The 23,405-nt window shown below is 36.5% G+C and overlaps 1 protein-coding gene across 15 annotated transcripts in view; it reads right to left on the bottom strand.

Annotated features, from left to right (window-relative positions):
* The window catches only part of LOC100888919 (1-phosphatidylinositol 4,5-bisphosphate phosphodiesterase beta-1), a 131,924-nt gene that overhangs the window by 59,587 nt on the left and 48,932 nt on the right, over positions 1-23,405 (bottom strand). For all 15 annotated transcript variants that reach the window (XM_030999299.1, XM_030999298.1, XM_030999308.1 and 12 more), the window contains 4 exons: positions 19,305-19,384; positions 11,360-11,413; positions 10,654-10,738; positions 1,051-1,151 (listed from right to left, as the gene is read on the bottom strand). In XM_030999299.1, the coding sequence (XP_030855159.1) occupies positions 1,051-1,151; positions 10,654-10,738; positions 11,360-11,413; positions 19,305-19,384 (320 nt within the window). The remainder of the gene's footprint in view (positions 1-1,050; positions 1,152-10,653; positions 10,739-11,359; positions 11,414-19,304; positions 19,385-23,405) is intronic.

Here is a 23,405-nt window from a genome sequence, read left to right as displayed (position 1 = left end):
ACTGCACACCTATACAACATTTCGCTGTAGAGTTTCAGGATTACTTTCTTCTGTGTGTGGACATCCTGGAATTTATACGATGATTCTTTACACGACGTTTCTTGTGTGTGGACACCCTGAAATTTATACGATGATCCTTTACACGACGTTTCGTTATAGAGTTTCGGGATAAATTATTTTGTGTGTGGACACGCTGCTAGAGCCAAACCAGGGGTGGATCGATACACCCCTTCTCATCCTAGATTAAGCAGTTACCTTAATAGACCAATAATCACCTGTCATTGGTATTGGGAAGACTTTTGACAAATACACCAAAGAGCCTTACTTACCACATTCTAAGAATTATAACTTGAGATTGGGAAGAAGTGAAATACAATCCAAGCTATTTCTGATGACTGTTTTCATTAAAGTAGTATGATATAATTCCTTTAAAGAGAACCAATCACATTGTAGCATTAGAATCATTACATTCAACCCCCCCCCCCCATGATAACAATAGTAAAAAATTAAAGAGCCAATCGCTGTACCATTATTCAGAGTACGTTAAAACGTTTCTTTTATACAATTTGAAGTAATATTTGAGGCTTTCTATGCATGACATACATGTAGACAAAATCTTACAAGCCATAATATATGTAATCACATTCAAATACATTTGGATGTAATCAAATGCAAATACATTTGGATGTAAAATACAACAAAATTTGTTCATCTTTTCATTTAATAATCAGCTGTTTACCAACATGTACATGTGGCTTAGGCAGGCCCCATTTCACAAACATACACATAGAATGTTGCGTAAATCATGAGTTACACATTTTTGTAGACAAAAAGTCTGCTGTCATAGTGTAAATTACACTTGAGAAATCAACTGGCGTTTGATTTGCACTCATAAAAGCAAGTGTGCAGATCGGCAAATACTGCTTTCAAGTTTGCCTCTGTTTAAACAATACCTACACAGTTTATGCGTATTGCCACTGTGCCTGTGGACATACACATGAACTAGTATTGTGTTTGCTGATTACACATTTTATTGATGATGATACGTACATCTCTTGGAATAATCTGTCCACTTCTTTTTGGTTGACTAAGCGAAGGTAGAATGTGAAGAAAACATCATATGTGAACTTCTTAGGGTCGATTGTGTCATCCTGTTAAACAATGAATACAAAAAAATAAACATTACACATTGAAATGCTGTACCTGGTTTACTCCATAAAAGGCTGAATTTGTATGGATTAAACCTTTACAGTTCAGGATAGAACAGAAAAGGTCATCATACTCCCCCTTTTAAAGGGGGTATCAGTGATTCAAATTCTCTAATTTAAAAAATATAGGACAAAACTGCATACCATACCTTCATGAATTTTGTCAATAATATTAATATTATATTTCATTGATGTATATCTAACAATCTGAGAGCTCCAAATCTGAAATAACTGTAATACTATTAGTAACAGCAAAAAGTATGAAAAATGTAGTACAGCAAGATTTGCTTTAAAAACAGGTATCAATCACTTCTTTAAGACCCAATGTGCGGCATAAAACATGATAAAGTCACTTAGAGGAACATATACACGTATAGAGTATATATATATATATATATATATATATATATATATATGTATTTTGTTGTTTTGGTTATTGTTGTTGATTTTGTTGATGATTCTAATAAAATCTCATGCCATGTAAGTAATAAAAAGATTTCATATAGACTTCATGTATAAAATCTTGTGATTTCTCTGAAACGTCAATCTGACTGCAAGACTCCTACATCAAGTGTGCATTGCCAAACTCTTTCAAGGGCTACTGCATTCCATCAGGACATCATGCTCAACAGCATCAATAGGCCTGTCTTCACTATCTCGAGATTGCCAAATATCCAGCTATTTGAAATATCCCGATCGCAAACTATCCAGCTCATTTGCGTCGTCATCGGACCGAATTAGCAATTAGCGGGATATTTGGTCAGGATTGTCATCCCAAGATATCTTGGGATAGTTTGCAAAATATCCAACTATTTGTCCTGTGCGTCTTCACTAGACCGAAGATTCGCAATACGCGCTAACGCTGAGCAATATATCTCGAGCTAATTTCTCAAGGTCGAGTTTCAAGTCTCGAGGTCGAATCTCGAGATAGTGAAGACGCGATTTGTTACTTCGGGATTATTTCCCAAATCAGAAATAGCGGGCTATTTGGCAATCTCGAGATGATGAAGACGCGCCTGATGATTGAACCAGTAGAGGGGACCATTCTTTGGCACATCACTCTCTTAATAGCCATCTAAATTGCTCTACTCAACATCAAACGGTGTGATTAGATGTCTACAAAATTCCATTAGCGAAACAGCTCGGTGGGGATTGGAGTAATTATACAAATGCTTGGGGTGACTGTCTTTGCCGTGTCAACCAACAACAAAATTAAGAATTCTTTGATGACCGCGCCTTGGTATTGAGAAAGCCAGAGATGGTGGAGGGGAAGTTCTTGATTTTTTGTTTTAAAGATAAAGACCAGTTATGGTCATGCGATTGCATTGTGAAAGAAACATTGTGGAATCGATCAGAAAAGGTTGATCATCTAGCATATAAAGTATTGGTGTATAATGCAAGGTTCTGGAATCATCAAAATGATAAGAAATTTGGCCCAGTCTTCGTAAAGTTACAAGCACTATACACAGAAAGATGTATATGGGACTATACGCACACATGCGCGACACATGCGTTTATCTTTCACATACCAATAGAAAAACTAATTTACCAAATATATCAATTATTAGGCGGTTTCCCGGCAAAAATTTTATCATCATTTATTAGTCAAAACATATTCTTTCACATGATTGGTAATAAGAGCTTCCATTTCATTTTTTGAAATTGGGGCGTTTCCAATACTGGCCTTTACCTTTAATAATGGGCAAACTTATTTTTTTGTTAAAGGGACTATGTCCCATTTGCAGGCCAAAAAAATGAAAAAGTTAAATTCCAACTGCATTTGAAAGATAATACTAATTTAGAACTTCCCTAAAAAAGGTGGGGCTTGAAAATGTCTTCAAGTGGGAAAATAACGACTATTAGTTGTCAAATCGACTTTAGGGCTATAGAGCCCAAAAGTAATAGTCTTGATTTTCAGACAATTGTACCGAATGGTCATACGTTTTATGCTGCACAAAGATTCAATCAGTTTAATCTTGGCCATCACAAGAAGTAGGTTATTGATGTAGACAAATGCTCATGTACCCTTTACAACTCTTTTCATGTTTGTTATTACCAAAGAAGAAAAAAAGCCAGTCAGTCACTCAATAGTGTCTGACAGTGAAGTCTAGCAAGTAAACGGTTTCCCTTGCATAATTTGAATATGAGGACACTGCTAACGTCTAAACTTCACAGATAGGACATACATGACATATTCATAATTCCTGTAAAGTTCTACAGCATTTTAGGTTGGCTGCAAAAGGGACATAGTACCTTTAAAGTAGATTTAGCCTAAATAGTAAATTGAGTCTGAGTAGCATAGAGTAATCATTTGGTTTTTGTATTTATCAAATTCTGACAAAATTAAACCAACTTTCTCACAAATTTTCCAGATGTATGCCTTGTCAATATATATACCTTCTGTTTGAAGCCAGAAGGGCATTAACCCGTAACACAGACTTATAATGCCCTTCTAACTTGCTCCAGAAAATAGGATATCTGCCAAATGTCTTTGATTCCATGTATAAGGGTGCATTCAAGCAACACTCTTTCACCCTAAAAACACGGTTTTCAAAGACGTTTAGTTTAAAACACGGTTGTGTTCAAGCGATTTTTCTTCAGTCGTAAAAATTAACGTTTCAAAACACGAACATGAAATGCTGAAAAAGATGCAGAATCACTGTGGCTAAAAATTGCTTAAAGCAACGGTGATCTCAATCATGATTCTATGATGTCATTATAGTGGCCTGCTTCTGGTTGGGCAAAACAGCAGCCGACAGTCGACCGTAAACAAATTCAGAAAGCGCGCACCGAATTTCACCTACTTCATGGGTCAAACTGCGCAGTGTGACGGGCAGTGTCTGGGCTTGAAATGAGCAATAAATTAGCGTTGATGAAAATTTACTTAAAGCTTATCAACACTAGTGTGGCTAGGAGGGATTAGACCACACAGCGAGGTCACTGACAGGTGGCTATCTCATCAACTCAGCTCTCAAATAACATAAGAAGTAGAAGATCATGGGGGACCAACAGGCACCGATTGGGGAAGTTTTCTATATAGAGGGAGCAAGTAGTTACAAGTAGGACAGTGGGGCTTTAAATGATCTCCCGCAGCAACCATGTTTTGTCACAGTGTTTTGATTAGTGATTCATATTTATGATTCTAGCTTCAAAAAATTGCTTGAACGCACCCTAAATAAATGTGATAATGCATAGGATCCTATATGTTTGCATGACATGAAACAATAAATCATCCCATACATTGTACGCGACCAACATATACATTGTACATGGAATGTCGCTATTCAGCACATACAAGTATTATTATTAATTTCAATTTTTTAAAAATATAATTCCTATCTTTTGGTGACATTTTGTTGCATTTTGCTCATCCAAACCACCCCGTTATATGTACGGTAAGCAATTAACAATGTTTTATAGCAATTTCATTGTATGCAGTACAGACTACCTTTACAGAAACTATTAACCTAGCAACCAACATCTTGCTATTTGATGAGCTTAACACACAGAAGAGTACGCCTTAGTGCCCAACCATCTGTGTCCAGGCACACACACACACAGATGAATCAGATGACTGAAGGCCCAATCAAGCGGTTACAATGCCTTCTCAATGTCATCGCAATATGGCTTTAATAGAGCGTTGGGTTTGCCGCGACTGTTTCTTACACTATCGCCTCACTAATGAGAAATCCTGCAGTGGAAAAGTGATTTATTACACCATTGTGTTCCATAGCATGAGCTGTCTACTGGTAACATCATTCAAAGGGTTCCGCCCTCGACGATGTGATTTCACCCAATTTAGTTTGGCAATGTGAATGGTTATTAATCAAACTATCAACAGGTACACATGCCCTGCTTGTAAACAAATAGATTTTTTTTTCTTGTCTGGTGTTGGGGAATCTATTTCATATTTAAAGGGGAAAAAATGTATCAAATGGAACATCTTTTCTTGAAGAAATGTGGTCATTCTCTTGACTTTATCCTAGCTACGTGATTGCTGAAATAACCAATGTACTAAAACCGTACCGGTAGGCCAATGTCTTACATGTACCAGTTTTTATTTCCTGTAAGCGTTTTGGTCATTTTGCTGTATCAAACTGGTATTACAAGCACTTTCAAGGAAATAGTGTTAACATTTTATATGACCTTTTAGCATCAACTGATTCTAGAAGGAGGCAAAAAGGTCACAAACCTCAAAAATAGATTGATTCAACTTCCCTTGAGTGTGAAAATAAAATGAAACCTCAAAATAATAACAGATTTGAATAAGCTAGTATTGATACATGTAAGATAGAAGATCCATTGGGAATTACAGGTATATCTAACATTGCATTGAGTATGTTATTATTGTAACTCTACTATGACCTAGCTCTATACATCCATTTATAGGAAGGACAGTATAAAACTCACATGAAAACATGCATGCAATTTAACACAAAAAATCAATAATTCATGATTGATCTCACGTCTTAAAGGTACTATGTCCCATTTGCAGGCCCAAAAAATGAAAAGGTTAAATTCCAACTGCATTTGAAAGATAATACTAATTTAGAACTTCCCTAAAAAAGGTGGGGCTTGAAAATGTCTTCAAGTGGGAAAATAACAACTATTAGTTGTGAAATCGACTTAGGAGCTATAGAGCCAATGAGTAATAGTCTTGATTTTCACACCATTGTACTGAATGGTCGTAGGTTTTATGCTGCGCAAAGATTCAATCAGTTTAATCTGGCCATCACAAGAAGTCGGTTATTGATGTAGACAAATGCTCATGAACCTTTACAGCTCATTTTATGTATGTTATTACCAAAGAAGAAGAAAAGCCAGTCAGTCACTCAATAGTTTCTGACAGTGAAGTCTAGCAAGTAAACGGGTTTCCTTGCATAATTTGAATATTAGGACACTGCTAACGTTTAAATTTCACAGATAGGACATACATGACATATTCATAATTCCTGCAAAGTTCAACAGAATTGGAGGTTGGCTGCAAAAGGGAAATAGTTTTAAGAGCAGATGCTAACAAAACATACCCTGGATATAAGATTGGAAACACATACTGACCATATGTATCTTCAATTCAAGCTGTAGTTATTGCAATGACGAACCTTCGTCATTGCCTTGTTTTCGTTCACATTCTGCCCCATTAATATTCTTGTTTTCCTTATCGTCCAAAAATCCCATTCGTTTTGCACGTAGTGCTTGTGATTCCTAGTAAGGTACTTTCCTCAAGTCCTTTTCCTTTCAAATTTCGTAGGCATCATCTCTAGCATCTCATCAAGGTCACCTACTTTTTCGATTTTCGAAATCAGTTATGCATGACCGTCCAGGCGCCATTTTGTCCGTTTCTGGTCCATTTTAAGGCCTTTCTATCTTCCTTCCTATCTCCACTATCCTAGATCCTACAAACTTCTAACAAATTCCTCTAGATAGTCTAAGAGGTGTTCTTTCATCTGCGACGTATAACCTGACCTTCAAAATGCCATCTTCGTACTTAAAATTCAAATCTGAAACCGACTCCGTCAAAAATCTCTCAAATTCTTGAGAAATTGACCCCTAAATAATCTAAAACTGCCATAACTTTCTCATATAAATTCCGTTTTGTATTTAAATCTCACAGTATCTTAATCTCATAAATGCAAATAGCCTTGCCAAATTTCACGCTCCAATGGTTTTGCAAAACATAAATAGCGCCCTCTAAAGTTCTGGAAATTGGCTTTCTTTCTGTGGCCGTATCTCCATTATGGCTTGGCAGAGCCGTACCCTTTTTTGGATTTAGATACTTGAGGATATGCCCTTTCCAGCCATATACAAAATTATATACCCTATCACTGACCAAATTTGCGAAAATTGCCCTCCAAATTCGCCATTTTCAAGAAAATTCCGAAATAACTTCAACTTGCTCTAAAATGGCGATCTTTATACCTACGTCGTTGAAACTTGGCAGACACATGTATCCATATACGTGACAACTGTCTGCTAAATTCGGAAAATTTTACTAACGTCAGCGCAAAGTTATCGCCAAAAATGATGAATTTGCTATGCATTACGTAATAGCGCCTTTAATGCGTGCAGTACATTGCGTGCAGATGACAATGGTGTCAAACTGACCGCAATGAAGTGCCCTTTCGAATGATACCAAGTATGGTATATGTTTACACAGAAAATTGTGAGTAAATCGCATTTGAACAAGGGTCACTATACGAATTCCGCCCGATTATAACACTTATCGGCCATGACGTCATTTTTTTCAGACTACTTTTCGCCCCCTAAACATCCTTTTTTTTTCGTTGAAAATTTGCAATGACATTCCGAGATGCAATACGCAGGGCACCTCGTGGCCGGATTTTTGAAATTGGTCAAGGGGGCCATTTAAGACGCCATTTTGTCCTTTAAATCTATTTTACATCACATGTTTCGATAGGATTATCATAGAAAAAAAGAGAGTAGTTTACAATAACGACCATGAAATTTTCTTTCCAACGATACCATATACGGCCCATAGAGAGACATAAAGAGAGAGAGAAAAAACAATTTAACTCCGGTCATAATACAGATCCTCTACGTTTTCCGCCCATGCATTACACGCATTGTCTATGGGGCAAATCGGGTTCACACTTTTGACCCCTAGAACGATCTTGATTGCAATGACGAACATGCAACTAATCCCATTTGTTTTTGCACGCAGTGCTTGCGAGCCCTTTCTAGGTTCTTTCCCCTATCCCAATTTCTTTCAAACATCGTAGGCATAGTCACTACCATCCCATCAAGGTCACTATTGAGGCCTTTCTTTCGCCCTACCTGTCTCCAATATTACAGAAGCTAAAGACTTCGTACAAATTGCTCTGGATAGTCCGAGAGAAGCTATTTCGTTCGACACGTAGAAACACGGCGTCATTGCACGCACATCGTTGTGACACGATTGCATTTCTAGTTGGAGATTGATATCATTTCTACCAATTGAAGCAATCTATCATCTAATACTCGTATGTTCAGTCAGGGTAATTTCACAGTTAAACGTGACAACAAGTGCAACTATGTTTATCTACAACATAATAAATAACGTGTGAACATTATTTCCGATCAAACAAGATTGTGAAAACTTGGACAGGAGTTAATTACATTGGAAAATAGTCTGTACTTAATATATTACACAGTTGTGCAACTTCACTTGATTTAGATGCTGGTTGATTTGTTTCTTCTTTTTTAATCAAGAGGAATATTTCTACCACAACCATCTCTTCAAACTGTTGCTTCTCTTAATTTTTCAATACCACAATATTGAAAAACAGGTAATAGTAGTGATAAACTTCTATTCCTCCCATGAAAATGGTGTGATAAATACTAAATGATTTTTATTTTAAAAAGACTTCAATTATATTTTTAAAAATCTACTCAGATATGATTTTGAACTCTCACGTTATTTGACCTACCAACCCTAAGTCCCTAATATAATCACAAGACATCCCCTTTTCTATAAAATATTTTTACTTTTGCTGTTAATGAGAAAAAATAAATTGTGCCTGCCAGTTTGTTTTAAATGTACTTGGGGACATACATAAAATGTCAATTATAGGAGGACATAGATTGATATGGGGATATCCATATCAGACTCCTGGCTTCAGGGAAGATGTACAACTTTCATGATAGTATTAAAGGTCACATGACATAGACATCATCAATTCCTCTGAAATTATGTGCACGCTCACGATCAGAGTCTTGATGGAGTAAGCTATATTCAGAGCCAGAAGGACATTAACTCTGTGTTATAGTATATTCGTTTACGCCCTTCTTAATCCTGACAGACGATATGTCAACAAATCTCCAGATAAAATGTATGCTCAGATAGCATATTGTTCAAGTTTCCTTAAAAAAAAAAATAAAACTCACTCAATAGTCAAATTGAATTATCATTCCAATAATTGAAATTACTGAGGTTGAAGTACGTGTTAAGTACAAACAAGTGTTAGATTACTATTCTAGTCGTGGTTGTTTGAAAAGCCACTCCAGCTGATTTTTCTCTGGCTATTTGCCAAAACACAAATCACTTCAATTTGATTGAGATGTCAGACACTACAGCATAATGAATATCCGCAGATACACAGCTTTCATTCTAATTTCTTTGTTTGATTTGTTCGAGTGCTACAAGGGCTCTTTGGTATTGGGGATATGAGTTAATATTATTTTCTTATTTTATTATATAAGTGTATAAAAGCTGACCAGCAGCACAGGCTGAAGGGGTCAGTATACAAATAGAATACTACAATGTAAACAGAGGGATATTAATAATAATATTATAAACATAGAATTACAAAAGAAATATACTATAAAGATAATGAAAGCTACAAAGAAAAAATGCAAAGCTCTTTAATATGATGATATATAGATGATTTATCCCTCCTAACTTCCATGAAGATATATCTCATAGTAAAAACCTTTTCTTAACTTTTGCAAGTGGTCCACATTCCTGAGCATTTTGGGCTGGTGATTATATGAATCACAACACTCAAGTTTTGTTCTTCTTCATTTGTGAGTGTTTCTTGCCATGAAAATGGACATTACAATAATTCATCACATTTTCCAGATGTACAACAATCTTTGTATTACAGTAAATCAGGCCTCAGGCTAAATGAACTGTGCATGCAGTATTTTTGCGAGCACTTATACTTTGCAGTTACATCCCTAAGACACATGATAAAAGCAAAGGACTTTGTTTTGTATGTTTTTATTTCCCAGATACATGTACATGAAGAATACACTTGCCAAATTTGTGAAAAGTTGAAAAATAAGAAAGCACTGATGACATAGTACCTCCATGAAGAATTGATAATATAAAAAAAACCTAAGAAAGTATACCCCTTAAAAGCAATGTAATACAGATGTCAAAATTACTTGCAAATACTAAATTAATTTGTTTATTGTAATTGCAGAAAATATGAAATATTGATATAGTCTGTTTTGACTTTTGAGCCGCATAAATATTAAATCATTCTACACAGATTTTGAACCCTGTTGGCTTCAGAAAGATGGTATTTTGTTTGTTAAAATTGTTCTTATATTCATTCATTATGCCAGCCTTTAAAGCGAAAGTTGAGTTCTGGTCATGCGATTGCATCTAGTATATAGACATGTAAGTATTGGTGTGTACTGCAACGTTCTGGAATCATCAAAATGATAAGAAATTTGGCCAAGTCTTGGTAATGTTACAAGCACTGCACACAGAAAGATGTATATGGGACTAGACGAACATGTGGCATAAAAATCTGTTCTAATTTTTATGCTGTTACATGCCATATTTAGAATATAAAGGCATTTGAAGAGCCATGCTTTTCAGGGAAGATGTTTTATCTGATGTTCTTCCGCACTTGCATAATAACGATAACTCTCACAAATTATTTTTCACCTCTTCCCAGAACTCAACCTTCCTGTTTAATAGTTGATTTCTACATACCTTGCCACTATGAACCCCTGCCACCTGTAAAGCGGTCTCAACTTTCTTCCGGTCTGAATTACTTGACGCAAACATCTTACGGATGCTAGCAGGAGAGAGATAGGGACAAAACAGAATGTTAGTATGACTGTGTCACCTGTATGAGCAAATGTTGAGACATTGTGAAAGTGCTGTCATGATAGAGCGAGCTTTTAAAGCCCATCTGTACTAGTTTACAGGAGGGATTAGACCACCCTGCAAGGTCACTGACAGGTGGTTATCTCATCACATCAGCTCTCACTTAACATAAGAAAAAGAGGATCATGGGGGACCAATGGTCACCGATAAGGCATTGTTTGCTATATAGAGGGCGCAAGTAGCTGTAAGTAGTGCAGAGGGGCTTAAAGGGGAATTATCATTTGAAATCCACAACTCTTTACAAAATCATTCCACAAAGTTAAGAGCAGATTAATAACACTGAAATAGTCAGCAAAATATTCCTAGAAAAATGGAAAATTGCAGATAATTATATGTTTTAATTAAATAATTTGTCAAATGTATGCTGAAAATAAGGTATAATAAACATAGCATACTGGGGAATGAGTTCATTGCCTTCATGTGTTTTATTAAGAGAATCAAACTGACATCTCCTGCACAACACGCACTAGTCACCTGACACACAGAGTATATGGAGGACACATGAAATTCCTGAGAATTAGAAACTCACTTTTTGACTGGAATGTGGCCATCTCTGTTAACCATGATGATTATCTTGGTGTACCTGTTAAAGAGATGAGAAAAGAACAAAACTATATTTAAACACTTACTGAATTTCGAGATATTCCCATCCTTTCCCAAATTCCAGCAGTATATCCACTAGATCACAATACTTCTACATTTCTACCAAATCCACAACACTGGCCAGCACAGATGTTCATAATTCTTAAATGCATCGTTTAACAATGTTAAATCCAGGACTTTGTTTTAGAATCTGAGAAAAAATTACCAAATCCTTTTAAGAAGAAAATAAAACATATTGAATTTGATTGGATTTTTTTAAAAACAAGTTGGAAAGGGTGAACGTCAAGTTGAGTTATCTACTGCTGATATGAAGCTGGTGATTTTAGACACAATCAAAGACGGGATAACGATTTCTCAAAGGTTTGGATTGTTAATAACTTGAGATTTTCTTTCAAACAGAACATGGTAACTCTCTTCTATCAGGTTAACTGGCAAGTGTATTCTATTATCTCGGATTGTTGAATGTATACTAGAATGGGTAATGAGGTTTGGAATCTCTAGTCTTGACTCTTGAAAACAAATACAAGCATAGGTCATGGCAACAACAAACAATCTTGATTTCAACAATTTCTTAGTGATTGCTGCAATATCGGGTTACCAATATGCACATGCATGCGGCATGTAACTAGAGAACTAGAGCCAGAAGCGCATATCTAATCAACACACAACAATTGCTCCAAAATGGAGATGCAGAGAGATTGGTATATGAAGGATATATATATATATATATATATATATATATATATATATATATAGGATTGCACTATTATTTGATTACAGTAATTCTGTCTTGGAATTCTCTCAAACACATGATTGAAATAGACATTCTACATATTCCTTTACCACTTAAGTAGATTGTAAGAAGCTGTCTGTCACTTTCTATAAAAACAAAATCTCCTCAAATAGCAACTAAAATTACACAATTTTTGTATAACCACTGAAGATCATGACCAGCCCCCCCCCCCCCCCCCCCTCCAACACGGTAATTTAAATGCTTGCTTGCCAGTTAAAGATTGTTATACCAGGGAGATTGGAGGAACCACTGATCTTTTCATTTCAATGTTGGTTGATCTACCTTCTTGTATTTTCTATTGTCCGATAGCTACTTTTACAGGGAGCTTTCCTATATACCTGTATATCTTGAGTTTAAATCATTCCAAGAACCTATAATATGTTATCAATGATATTCAAATACGCTGGTCACATATATCCTTACCATGTTAAAGACCAATAGACCATACCCACTGTATATTAGGCTGGGATCTACATAAGATGGTGGGTCATTTTATTTTTATACCACAATTAAATCAGGCTGCATTAAGGCGTTGCCGGTACTCTGCCTTGACAGAAGTCAAATATTGTGTGTTTAGAGCTAGAAGGAGATTAACTCTGTGTAAAACTGTGTGAGTTAACACCCTTCTTGCTCCCAACAAACTACCGGTATATGTAAAATATAACAATCTATGCAAGAGCATGACATTAACAATACAAAGCTAACAAACTGTCTCATCGTTTTATTTTTTAATTTTGTTTTGCAATTTACACTTCAATATTCTTAAGATTGGATGGGAGAGGAAGAGATGGGAGGGGAAGGGAAGGGAGGGGGTAGGAAGGGGGAAGGGAGGAGAGGGGAAGGGAGGAGAGGGGAAGGGAGGAGAGAGGAAGGGAGGAGAGAGGAAGGGAGGGGAGAGGAAGGGAGGAGAGAGGAAGGGAGGGGAGAGGAAGGGAGGAGAGAGGAAGGGAGGAGAGAGGAAGGGAGGAGAGAGGGAGGGAGGAGAGAGGAAGGGAGGAGAGAGGAAGGGAGGAGAGAGGAAGGGAGGAGAGAGGGAGGGATGAGAGAGGAAGGGAGGGGAGAGGAAGAGAGGAGAGAGTGAGGGAGGAGAGAGGTAGGGAGGGGAGAGGAAGGGAGGGGAGAGGAAGGGAGGAGAGAGGAAGGGAGGGAGAGGAAGGGAGGGGAGAGGAGGGAGGAGAGAGGAAGGGAGGAGAGAGGGAGGGAGGAGAGAGGAAGGGAGGAGAGAGGAAGGGAGGAGAGAGGAAGGGAGGAGAGAGGAAGGGAGGAGAGAGGAAGGGAGGAGAGAGGAAGGGAGGAGAGAGGAAGAGAGGAGAGAGTGAGGGAGGAGAGAGGTAGGGAGGGGAGAGGAAGGGAGGGAAGAGGAAGGGAGGGAGAGGAAGGGAGGGGAGAGGAGGGAGGAGAGAGGAAGGGAGGAGAGAGGAAGGGAGGAGAGAGGAAGGGAGGAGAGAGGAAGGGAGGAGAGAGGAAGGGAGGAGAGAGGAAGGGAGGAGAGAGGAAGAGAGGAAGGGAGGAGAGGGGAAGGGGAGGGAGGGGAGAGAAAGGGAAGGAAAGGGGAAGGGATGGGAGGGGAAGGGATGGGAGAGGAAAGGGAGGGGAAAAGCCAAGTCCACACATCTATCTAATACAGATACGTTAGATTTGAGGAAAGAATAGGAGGGGGAATGGATGAGAAGAGGTAAACTTCGGTCTTCTTCCCTGTATCTGGCTTCTTAGATACTCGTTCATGGATATATTCATGCATACACTATTAAAAGCAGCAGCATGCATGCAGTCTAATGTTATCTGACAAGCAAGGTTTTGTCTGTGTGATCAACCATGTTGCCATGTCTGTTTTCCTTTCTCATATTGGTCAGTCAGCTAGTATCCTGCTTTAAAAACACCTAGTTTGTCAGCATTGACCACTCTCTAATCAATGTTTCCACATAAGTGAAATGCCTTAAAACATAATTTAGCAAAACAGAATCTTTATTCCAAGACTCAATCAACGTCCAAATCCTATAGTTTGAAATTGAATGCTCTCAGAACTCTATGTAAAAAAAAAAATCATTATCACATTTAAAAAATGAAGAAAGAAAAAATGATATTGAACTTGTAATCAATTGCAAAAATGATGCACTTTTTTTCTCCATTCAAAATCAAAATAAACTTTGATGGAAATACATTGAATAAAAATTGCCAAAATGTTGCACTACTTGAAACATTGTACAGACAAAAATTTAAATGTCTACTAGGCCATCAAAATCATGTTTTAACATGTCAAATCGTGTTTACCTTTAATATTGTTTGATTGCTAAACTGACTGGGTCATCAGTATTCATTATTTCAGCTCCACAGACATATGAGAAACAAATGATGCTTTCATGTTCTTCATTAGAGTACTGGTCTAACAAACATCAAAGCCATCCTTTCTAATTCTTTGGTTTTGTTTTAAGCTTTTCAATATTCAATAGGACATACAGCTAAGTCGGCACTACAAAATAATCCAGGAAACACAACCTTATAGGGAAATATTTCTTTACAAAAATGAAATTCTAAAATGTATTGATTTTTGGATCATGCTTGGCACCACTGTGAACAAGGGCATAAAACACAACCTCAGAAGAGGACTATATCTGCCTTCAAAACCTTCAATCAATTCACTTTGCTCAAAACTTGCTTACAGATTCTAAGAATACTAACCCTATGGTTTGCGCCTGCAGACAATTAAGTAGCTACAACTGATTGAGCAGCACTTGACCTAATATTCTCTCACCCATGGTATGTAAATATAGATGTAATCAGCCTCTATTTCATCACCAATCATTATCAATGCTAATCAGGCTCAATTCTTAATATAACACATCTTTATCAGATCTACAATACAATAACACTCAACTGTTTTGAAATCATGTATCATGTACTTGAATAGGTGTATTTCCACGTATGTGGGGATACAGACCTATATATTCTCATCATGTGCTCCAGAAAACAGATAGATTTGTCTGGCATAGCAATACAATCTGCATTCAGGCAACTGAAATACCTTAACTTCAGTTATAACGAATACATGTACTGCATGTTAAAATAGTATATTGTCATATTCTTGATCATTTCACATCAGTTTTTTTCCATCTGTACAAAAATTGATTGTTTCAGTTCAAGAGAAAGACGATATGATGCAGCTAAGAATAGCCATTCCTCTTCTTTCAAGTGATATTTAGCATAGATGCCACAGGGGTGCAATGAAATCCATTATTTACAATGAGAGAGAGGGGGGGTCTGAGAAACTCAGATGGAGACATCTGATATTGTATGACAACCTTATGTTTTAAAGATGAGCTGAAATCATGAATAAATCAAGTAAACTTCAAAGGTTGAACTTGTTTCTGGATCAGGGTCATCTCCCTCTGACCATCCACCTCAATCAGATACAGGATAGGAAAACTCTTTATAGATATTCAGCCATGCAGAGATTAAAGGTCACAAAAGAATAATAACAACTGAAGAATGAAAAAAGAAACCACTCTTTTCAATTCTATGTACACTGACACCATATCACACTAATATCATTGGGATGCAATGTATGTAAAATTATAACATGTACAACTAAATTGGGTCATGTACATCATGAAAAATGTAAATGTAATACTTCCAAGTGTTAAACATAAATACTCAAAAACATTATTACGAAACACACCCACAGATATACACTGTAGTTTCTGTATACATAACTGGTTGCAGTGATATATGCCTAAGTATGCACTATAATATTGTACATTGGATAACTAGTGAGAAAATTGAATGCAACAAGCAGCTTTCTTGGTGAAAGCGTACAATTGCTGGTAGGTAATATATATGTACACTTAAGTACAAAGTGATCTACCTTGTGAGTCAAAAAAAGTTAAACTCAGAAAATTGTAATTTATTTTAAAAGTCAATTATAAACAAAAGGTTATCATACATATTTTGAAAGAGTTTTACATGTATATTCCTAATCGTTTGGTATCATTTTTGTGGGGTATGTGTTCACGCTTGGATGAACAGGAGGCATTGTTTGCGAGAGTGCAAAAAATCGACTTGCGCCAAAGTATCAAAGTGAGAGAATGAATTGCAGGTATCAAATGAGATGCATTGCATTTGCTTTTGCAGAAACAAAGTCACACACACACCTGGCGCGCACAAATGTTCTTTGATATTTTATATTTTATATTTTATATTCAATATGTGTGGCATGATTCATTTTGTTGGGGATGTTATTTGGATCTGCAAAGACCGAATTAAAACCCAATTGCTTTATTCAAACATCACATGTATTACTTTGGCGCAAGTCAATTTTTGCACTCATAAACAATGTCTCTTGTTCATCCAAGCGTGAACACATACCACACACAAATGATACCAAAAGATTTGGGATAAAACACTCTTTCATAAGATGTATAATAATAATTTACTGTTCATAGAAAAAGAAAAAAAAAATAGCAATTTTCTAGGAGTAAACGTTTTTTTTTTTGACTCGCACTGTATATTCAGACCCAGCATTTATATCAAGAGAAGATTGAAATTGAGATGCATCAGGCTGTCAGAGAGTGCATAAATAAAGTACAAGAGTGTAATTAATCAGAACATATGACCACTTTGAAACAGAATGGACACATATAATGTCATCGTCAACATTCTAATATTTTTAAATTAAAATGATAACAAACTCATTCATCATTTCTTAATTAGTTTTGTACCAAACTCTGTATCAACCCACACAAAAGACAAAATACTACATCTTCTCAAGCAGAATACATCATTCACTTGAAGAGATTAGCGTGCAAATCTGTATGTTAGGGTTCTGCATACAACCACATGGGCCTTACAGCCTTTTCACACACAGCTAAAATTCATCGTATCTAGAGATGATTAGTATAAACGTGTTTAACTCAACAGTTTTAAACATGTTTATAGAAAATTTTCCCTGTGTGAACATCGTTTATACGATGTTGGGATAGATACGAAGTCGCGATTCATACGTCCCTAAAAGCAGGCTGCAGATATGAAGTTCGTATCTAGAGAGCTCGACATTTTGTGTTTGAACGGTTATTCGTGTTTAAACGTGTTTAAACCGGATGGAGCGTGCGCTTTGATTGATATGACATGACCTTCAATGCGCAATGGCACTACTGTGCATTTTACGAGCAGAAGTTAATCACGAAACGATTAACGATCGCACCGAAATTTCTGTGTGTGAATGATGTCGTATGTACAGGTGATTAGTTTAATTAAAGCCCTTTAAACTAATCATGTTTATAGATTTTTAGCTGTGTGTAAAAAGGCTGCATGTCCCATATATATTAAATTGAATTACATACTGCCATGTTGTGTTATCTGGTTGGTATACAAACATAAACAATAAGTGAAGCCAGGCATGGTATCACTGTCCTGGTTGTTAATATGTCAGTTATCTTCATATCATTACAAAATTTGAAACTGTCATTTCTCTATTACGTTCATGCTCTGATTGAAAGCAAGTTATTGGTACACTGGATTTTTTTCTCCTTTAAGCAAGCTTGTTTCAGAGTTCTATTCCCTCACACATGTATCTCAAAGGTCAATAACCACTTTACTAAATAATTTCATTTCTCTACTGCCTATATAAACACTACAGCAGGAGGTTTAATGTAAATTAAATACCTCACTTAAGAAATCCAGCCATCTGATTGGTCAAAATTGCAGTCGGGATTTTAGCCATTCCCGTAAAAAAACCAAAAATGCCAAAACTATTTAATAGTTCAAGAGTAAGTAAGTAAAGTTTATTTAACCATAAAATGAAACATGTACATACAAATGAGTAAGATAGTAAACATAATACGGTAAAGGACACCCTTAGAAGCAAATTGCTTGTGGTGGGGCCTTAAAAAGAAAAAACAAACTACACATAAATTATATAGTTTAAAAACTTTAAAAAACATGATACAAACACACATGCACGCTCAACATATACATACACATATACATTCAAAATATCCTCCTCTACTCAAAAATCCCGGCAAGTAAAATGTTTGCTCTTTCATCAAAATTTAAAGCAAAGTTTGTTGGGGGTTTACTTGTAAATATTTCTATGCAATTCCGCTGTTTTTATGGGTTAAAATGGTTTTAAATTGTATTATCGTATTTCACTGTTATTATTGTACTAAATACGATTTAATCGTACTGGTTGGCATCTCTGTATATTCCATTCAGTCTGAACAGACTATCAGTTTCTGGTGTAAACCATTCAGATTATAAGTAGCTTCCTTAGGCCTTCTTCATCAGCTCGAGTTGGCCAAACAGCCCGCTATTTATGATTCAGGAAATTAGCCCGACTGAGAAATATCGGGCTGTTTGGCCATCTCGAGCCAATGAAAACAGGCCTCTTGAGGAGTATTAGAGGAAGTTTGTCAGCAATAGAAACCAACTTCAAATGAGATCTTAAAGCTGGTGTATAGCATGCAAATGATGTCATTGCTCCTGTAAACTAAGCTACAACCGAAAGCATCAAAGTAATACAGGATGCCATTAAATTAAAAGAGAAAATGATAAAGAGAAAATAGGTAGGCGTGTCCTCATTATGGGATTTCAAACATTAACAGAGAAATGCAAGTGAACTCTCACATGTTACAATATAGAGTACAAAGTCCAAGTTGACTATGAAGCAGAAAAACAATAATATTTATCAGAAACTCCCACTGATCATATATAAAGATGGAGGAACAGGAAAGAAAAGGAGTAAAAAATGAAATTTTCTGTTCCTTTGACATGATTGAATTTGCTACAAATTCAGACCTAGCAAACAATATGTACCAGACCTACATTTATATAACAAACCATGAACTCTTGAGGTTTGCATTTATGCATGTACCCTAGGATTCCTAATGTACATTATTAACTTGGTGAACACAACAAGAAACATCAAATTCCATTAAATGGAATAATGCAAAGACTGTCAAATCGTGATCGACATTAGGGCTTTGATAAAAAGCCATGATTATTATCACTAATTGCAACAAATTGCATCAATCAAAAATGACATTGATGACATTTCACACAAATGGATTAAAAGGAGGGTACTTACATTTTGTGGAGTAGCTTGCCTGGTGAAGGGTTCTGAGCGGATCTGTTGTGGGCTAGTTTGAGCAAAGTTTCACACCATTGCTGGAAGATAAATATGTGAACAAAGATATTAATATTACAAGCCTGCAAGATGATTGAATGTTTCTCCATGCATGAATTAATTACAAAAATATTGTCTGTTTGGAGCCAAAAGGGCATTAACTCATGACATTTTACATGTAACAGTAAATGCCCTTCTGCTTCCCCCAAAAAGATGATATCTACTGCATTAGACCCATATAAATAATTAGGTCTACAAATCAATATAGGAAGCTGAGGAGTTCAGACGGCATCCTAATTATCTAATGCTCCTATCATGAGAATAAACGACTAAAAGCTCATTAATACTACAGAAACCCAATTTGAAAAACCATTCAGTTGTTGTCGTTTTTTGTTTTGTTTTGTTTTGTTTTGTTTTTTTTTGGGGGGGGGGGGGTAAACAAAATACAATTTGCGTGACTGGAAAAACCTGTATAAAATTATCAGCCTTTGCTTTCCATTGATTCATTAAGGTTTTTGAATGAGTAGTACCCATGCGTGACTTGTCATTGCTTTGCATGCGATAGTGCGGAAGCACCTGATGGGAGTCACATGAGCAAAAACCGGACTAACTGACCAGCGGTTTCAAAGCAAACATTAACACTGCACAAACCAGAAGAGTTTCGGCCAGTCATTGCACAGGTGGGGTTTTTTCTTCAGATTTTTATGTATGGGTTCATGGATAGTTGCCTTGCAATGGCCAGCAAAACTACAGAATGTGAAACAAAATCCAGAGTCAAGGTGGTTATGTGGTGGTTAATTTACCTGACTGCTAAGAAAGCATTAATGCGATCTTGGTTGCCAATGTGTTTGCCATTACTTTTATCCTTAATAATAACAATAACAATAACAATAAAATAATAACAATAACAATAACAATAAAATAGTAACAATAACAATAAAATAGTAACAATAACAACAATAATAATAATGATACAAATAAAAAAAAATATGCATTGTATAGCCTGATCAGTATTAATATTATTCTCCCTCCAATCAATCATTTGCCCTCTCCTTTTCTATATTCAGTACAACAAAATTAATGCTAACTATGGGAATACAATTTATGTAAACCTAATACTAAATTTGAGAATGCAATCACAGAAAATTCCATCCTAACTTCTGTAATGCTTCGTTTACATGCAAATTTTGGGTAATTCTACATGTTGTCAACTTGTCATAGTTCAGTTTGATTTAAGTGCATAGAAGTACCGAGTGTAATGTGATCAAGGGAACAAAATGCATCTAGAGCAGCTTCTGAAATGTGCACTTTCTAATAAAATACAATAAATGACTAATAGTCGGGAGGGCATTAACCCAGTACCTACAGTAGTTGTATAGTAAAACTCTGGTTTTGGCTGTCAGAAGATAGTTATATTCGACTCTAAACTTATCTCTGCAAGAATTCACAACCTCGTATAAAACTGGCCCTTTACCTCGATCATTCCAATCTTTCCATGTTCTATTTGATAAGGTTATTGATCTATGCATATTTTGGTCACCTTTCAGCTTTAATACACGTATCTCTAACAAAGCAGAGGAGTTTGTGGTCTAGTGCAAACGTCTCCGGACTGTGGATCGAGTTCCGCCACAGCACTAATGTCCTTTGGCAAGACATTAATCTACATTTGCCACTCTCCACCCAGGTGATGTAAATGGGTACCCGGTAGGAAGATTCTCCTTGAATGCCAGAGTGCCTTATCAGGGCAGCCTGGAAAATGCCAGGAAATAATAGTACACTACTTAAAAATATTAGTATTAAGCGCTTTATAAATGTTACTATATTTTTATTACTATTATTAACATTAATTTTATTCTATAGAGTTGAACTTCATTAAAACATTGCCAGATTGCCTTATGAGAGTCAAAATGGTGTTTAGTTAAAAAAAAATGGGTCCACAACCTTCTAGCTCGCAACAACCTATTTGAATTTAGTATTCTTACAATCCATGTCAAAAAAGTACAGCATCCATGTTATGGTTGATTCACTTTACCTCTTCAAGTTTTTGTTCTTCAATGATAAAGAGCCTAAAGGCTCGTACAGAATTTAAAAAAAAATTGAATGGTAAACTGAACACTATTGTATCTTATAACACAGAGCTCAGTGAATATGAGCAAGTCCTTTGTTGTGCGCAGCTTCCATTCATTAACACGTTAAAAAAAACATGTGACTTTTTTGCAGCGGTTTACCGCACCAGATCTGAACAAGTCTTAATTCCACTCATAGAGTATGAGGCATGCAAGACATGTATGCCTAGCTTCACATGCAACTCAATATCAAAATGGAGCTTTTTACAACCCTTGGGGGAAATTAAAATCATAATTCCAAGTATCAATACCATATATGGTTCTATTCTAGTGCAGGTTGATACCAGGCAAAAAGATATTCCCAGAGACCTTGCTTGGTAAATAATGGCAAGTTATTATATGCATGCATTAGCACTTTCATTATGTGAGTATGGAGGTGTACGTTTCAAATTACAGCTATGTGTAAAGCTTTTATGTTACATACTCTTTTGTATGTTTTTTCCTCCTTCTCCTTTTCCTTTTCCTCTCTCCTCTTTCTTCCTCTTCTTCCTCTTCTTCCCGTTCATCATCTTCTTCCTGTTCTTCTTCCCCTTCCTCCCCTTCCCCTTCCCCTTCCCCTTCCCCTTTCCCTCCCCCTCACCCTCCCCCTCCCCTCCCCCTCCCCCTCCTCCTCCCCCTCCCCCTCCCCCTCCCCCTCCCCCTCCCCCTCCTCCTCCCCCTCCCCCTCCTCCTCCTTGTCTTAGTCTTATATACTTGGACCAAACATAAATTACTACTAATGCATATCCATGGAATAATGATTTTGTGCACAATTATTGAGGCAATTTTTTTGATCATCAGGTAATTTCTACACAAGTGAGTGCACCAGTGCCAACTTTCTTTCTTTCTCCTACAATATAGAATCTTTTGTATACCTCTAGTCTAGTCTATGCTTCCATGCAAATCCACATCCATCAAAGCATCAAGGCAAAGACAAGGATTAAACTCTCTACCAGTAATTGCCTTAAGATGAGGATATTGGGCGGAGGTTAGAATGCTTTGCTTGATAGCATGTTAATACATCACCATCAGACTACATCACCTGTAACACCATCTTCAACTTGCCTTACAGCACAAACACAGGTCACTATGGTAACCACACAATCACCATGGTAACTACTGCCAAGGAGTGGAGAAAGACTTCATCAAAAGGAGCTGATCGAGTCTTCATCATAAGATTGCAAGGAATCGGTGATAATTAGAAAGAAATACTCCCCCTCTGTATTAACACAAAAACGGCCTTGCCAATCATTCCAATAGAAAGTAATATTTGCTCTTTCCATCTCTGTGGTTTAAAGATCACGAACCTAGGTTAACTGGATGACTTGCATAGGCTGTGTTTAGCTGTTGCTGAAAGCTGAGGGGTGGTAACTCATATCATTTACAATGAATTAACATGAATCTGGATCATATACAACCAGCGCTTTGAAGTCTAACCATGTGTTGATCATTCATGTAAACTTACAAAAGCACAAAAACGTGTGAATAAAGTTCATTATTTATTTTATTGTATTAATCATATTTTTTGTTGTTTTGTCTTAGCAAAACTTAATCATATGCCACATATTTGTGTTCAAAACACATTTGAACTAATACAGTAGTATTTATAGCTTGTTACATGCACCAATTGTCTGCCGAATATTACCTAGCTGAAAGCAAGAATGATGCCATCTCTAGTTGAAGAAATAGGAGTTAATGCCCTAGGTCTAGGTCTAGACAGAGATTCAAATGGAAACTACACTGCAAGAATTAGCAGCTCAAAAGGAAACATCAGAAACTACAATTTATTTCTTTGCAGCAACACTTAGAAATTGGAAAACATCACGTTAGAAAATGACACTATGAGAAAATTACTTCATGCGCACAGAATTGGTTGGTATTATTAAATTGGTACGCAACATTACATGCTCATATGCAATACCACACAATTTCTTAGTGGAATATTCATATATGCTCC

This window comes from Strongylocentrotus purpuratus, unplaced genomic scaffold, assembly GCF_000002235.5.
Source record: "Strongylocentrotus purpuratus isolate Spur 01 unplaced genomic scaffold, Spur_5.0 spur5_scaffold_5, whole genome shotgun sequence".
NCBI classification, from domain to species: domain Eukaryota; kingdom Metazoa; phylum Echinodermata; class Echinoidea; order Camarodonta; family Strongylocentrotidae; genus Strongylocentrotus; species Strongylocentrotus purpuratus.
This window is presented reverse-complemented; position numbering and strand designations above follow the sequence as displayed.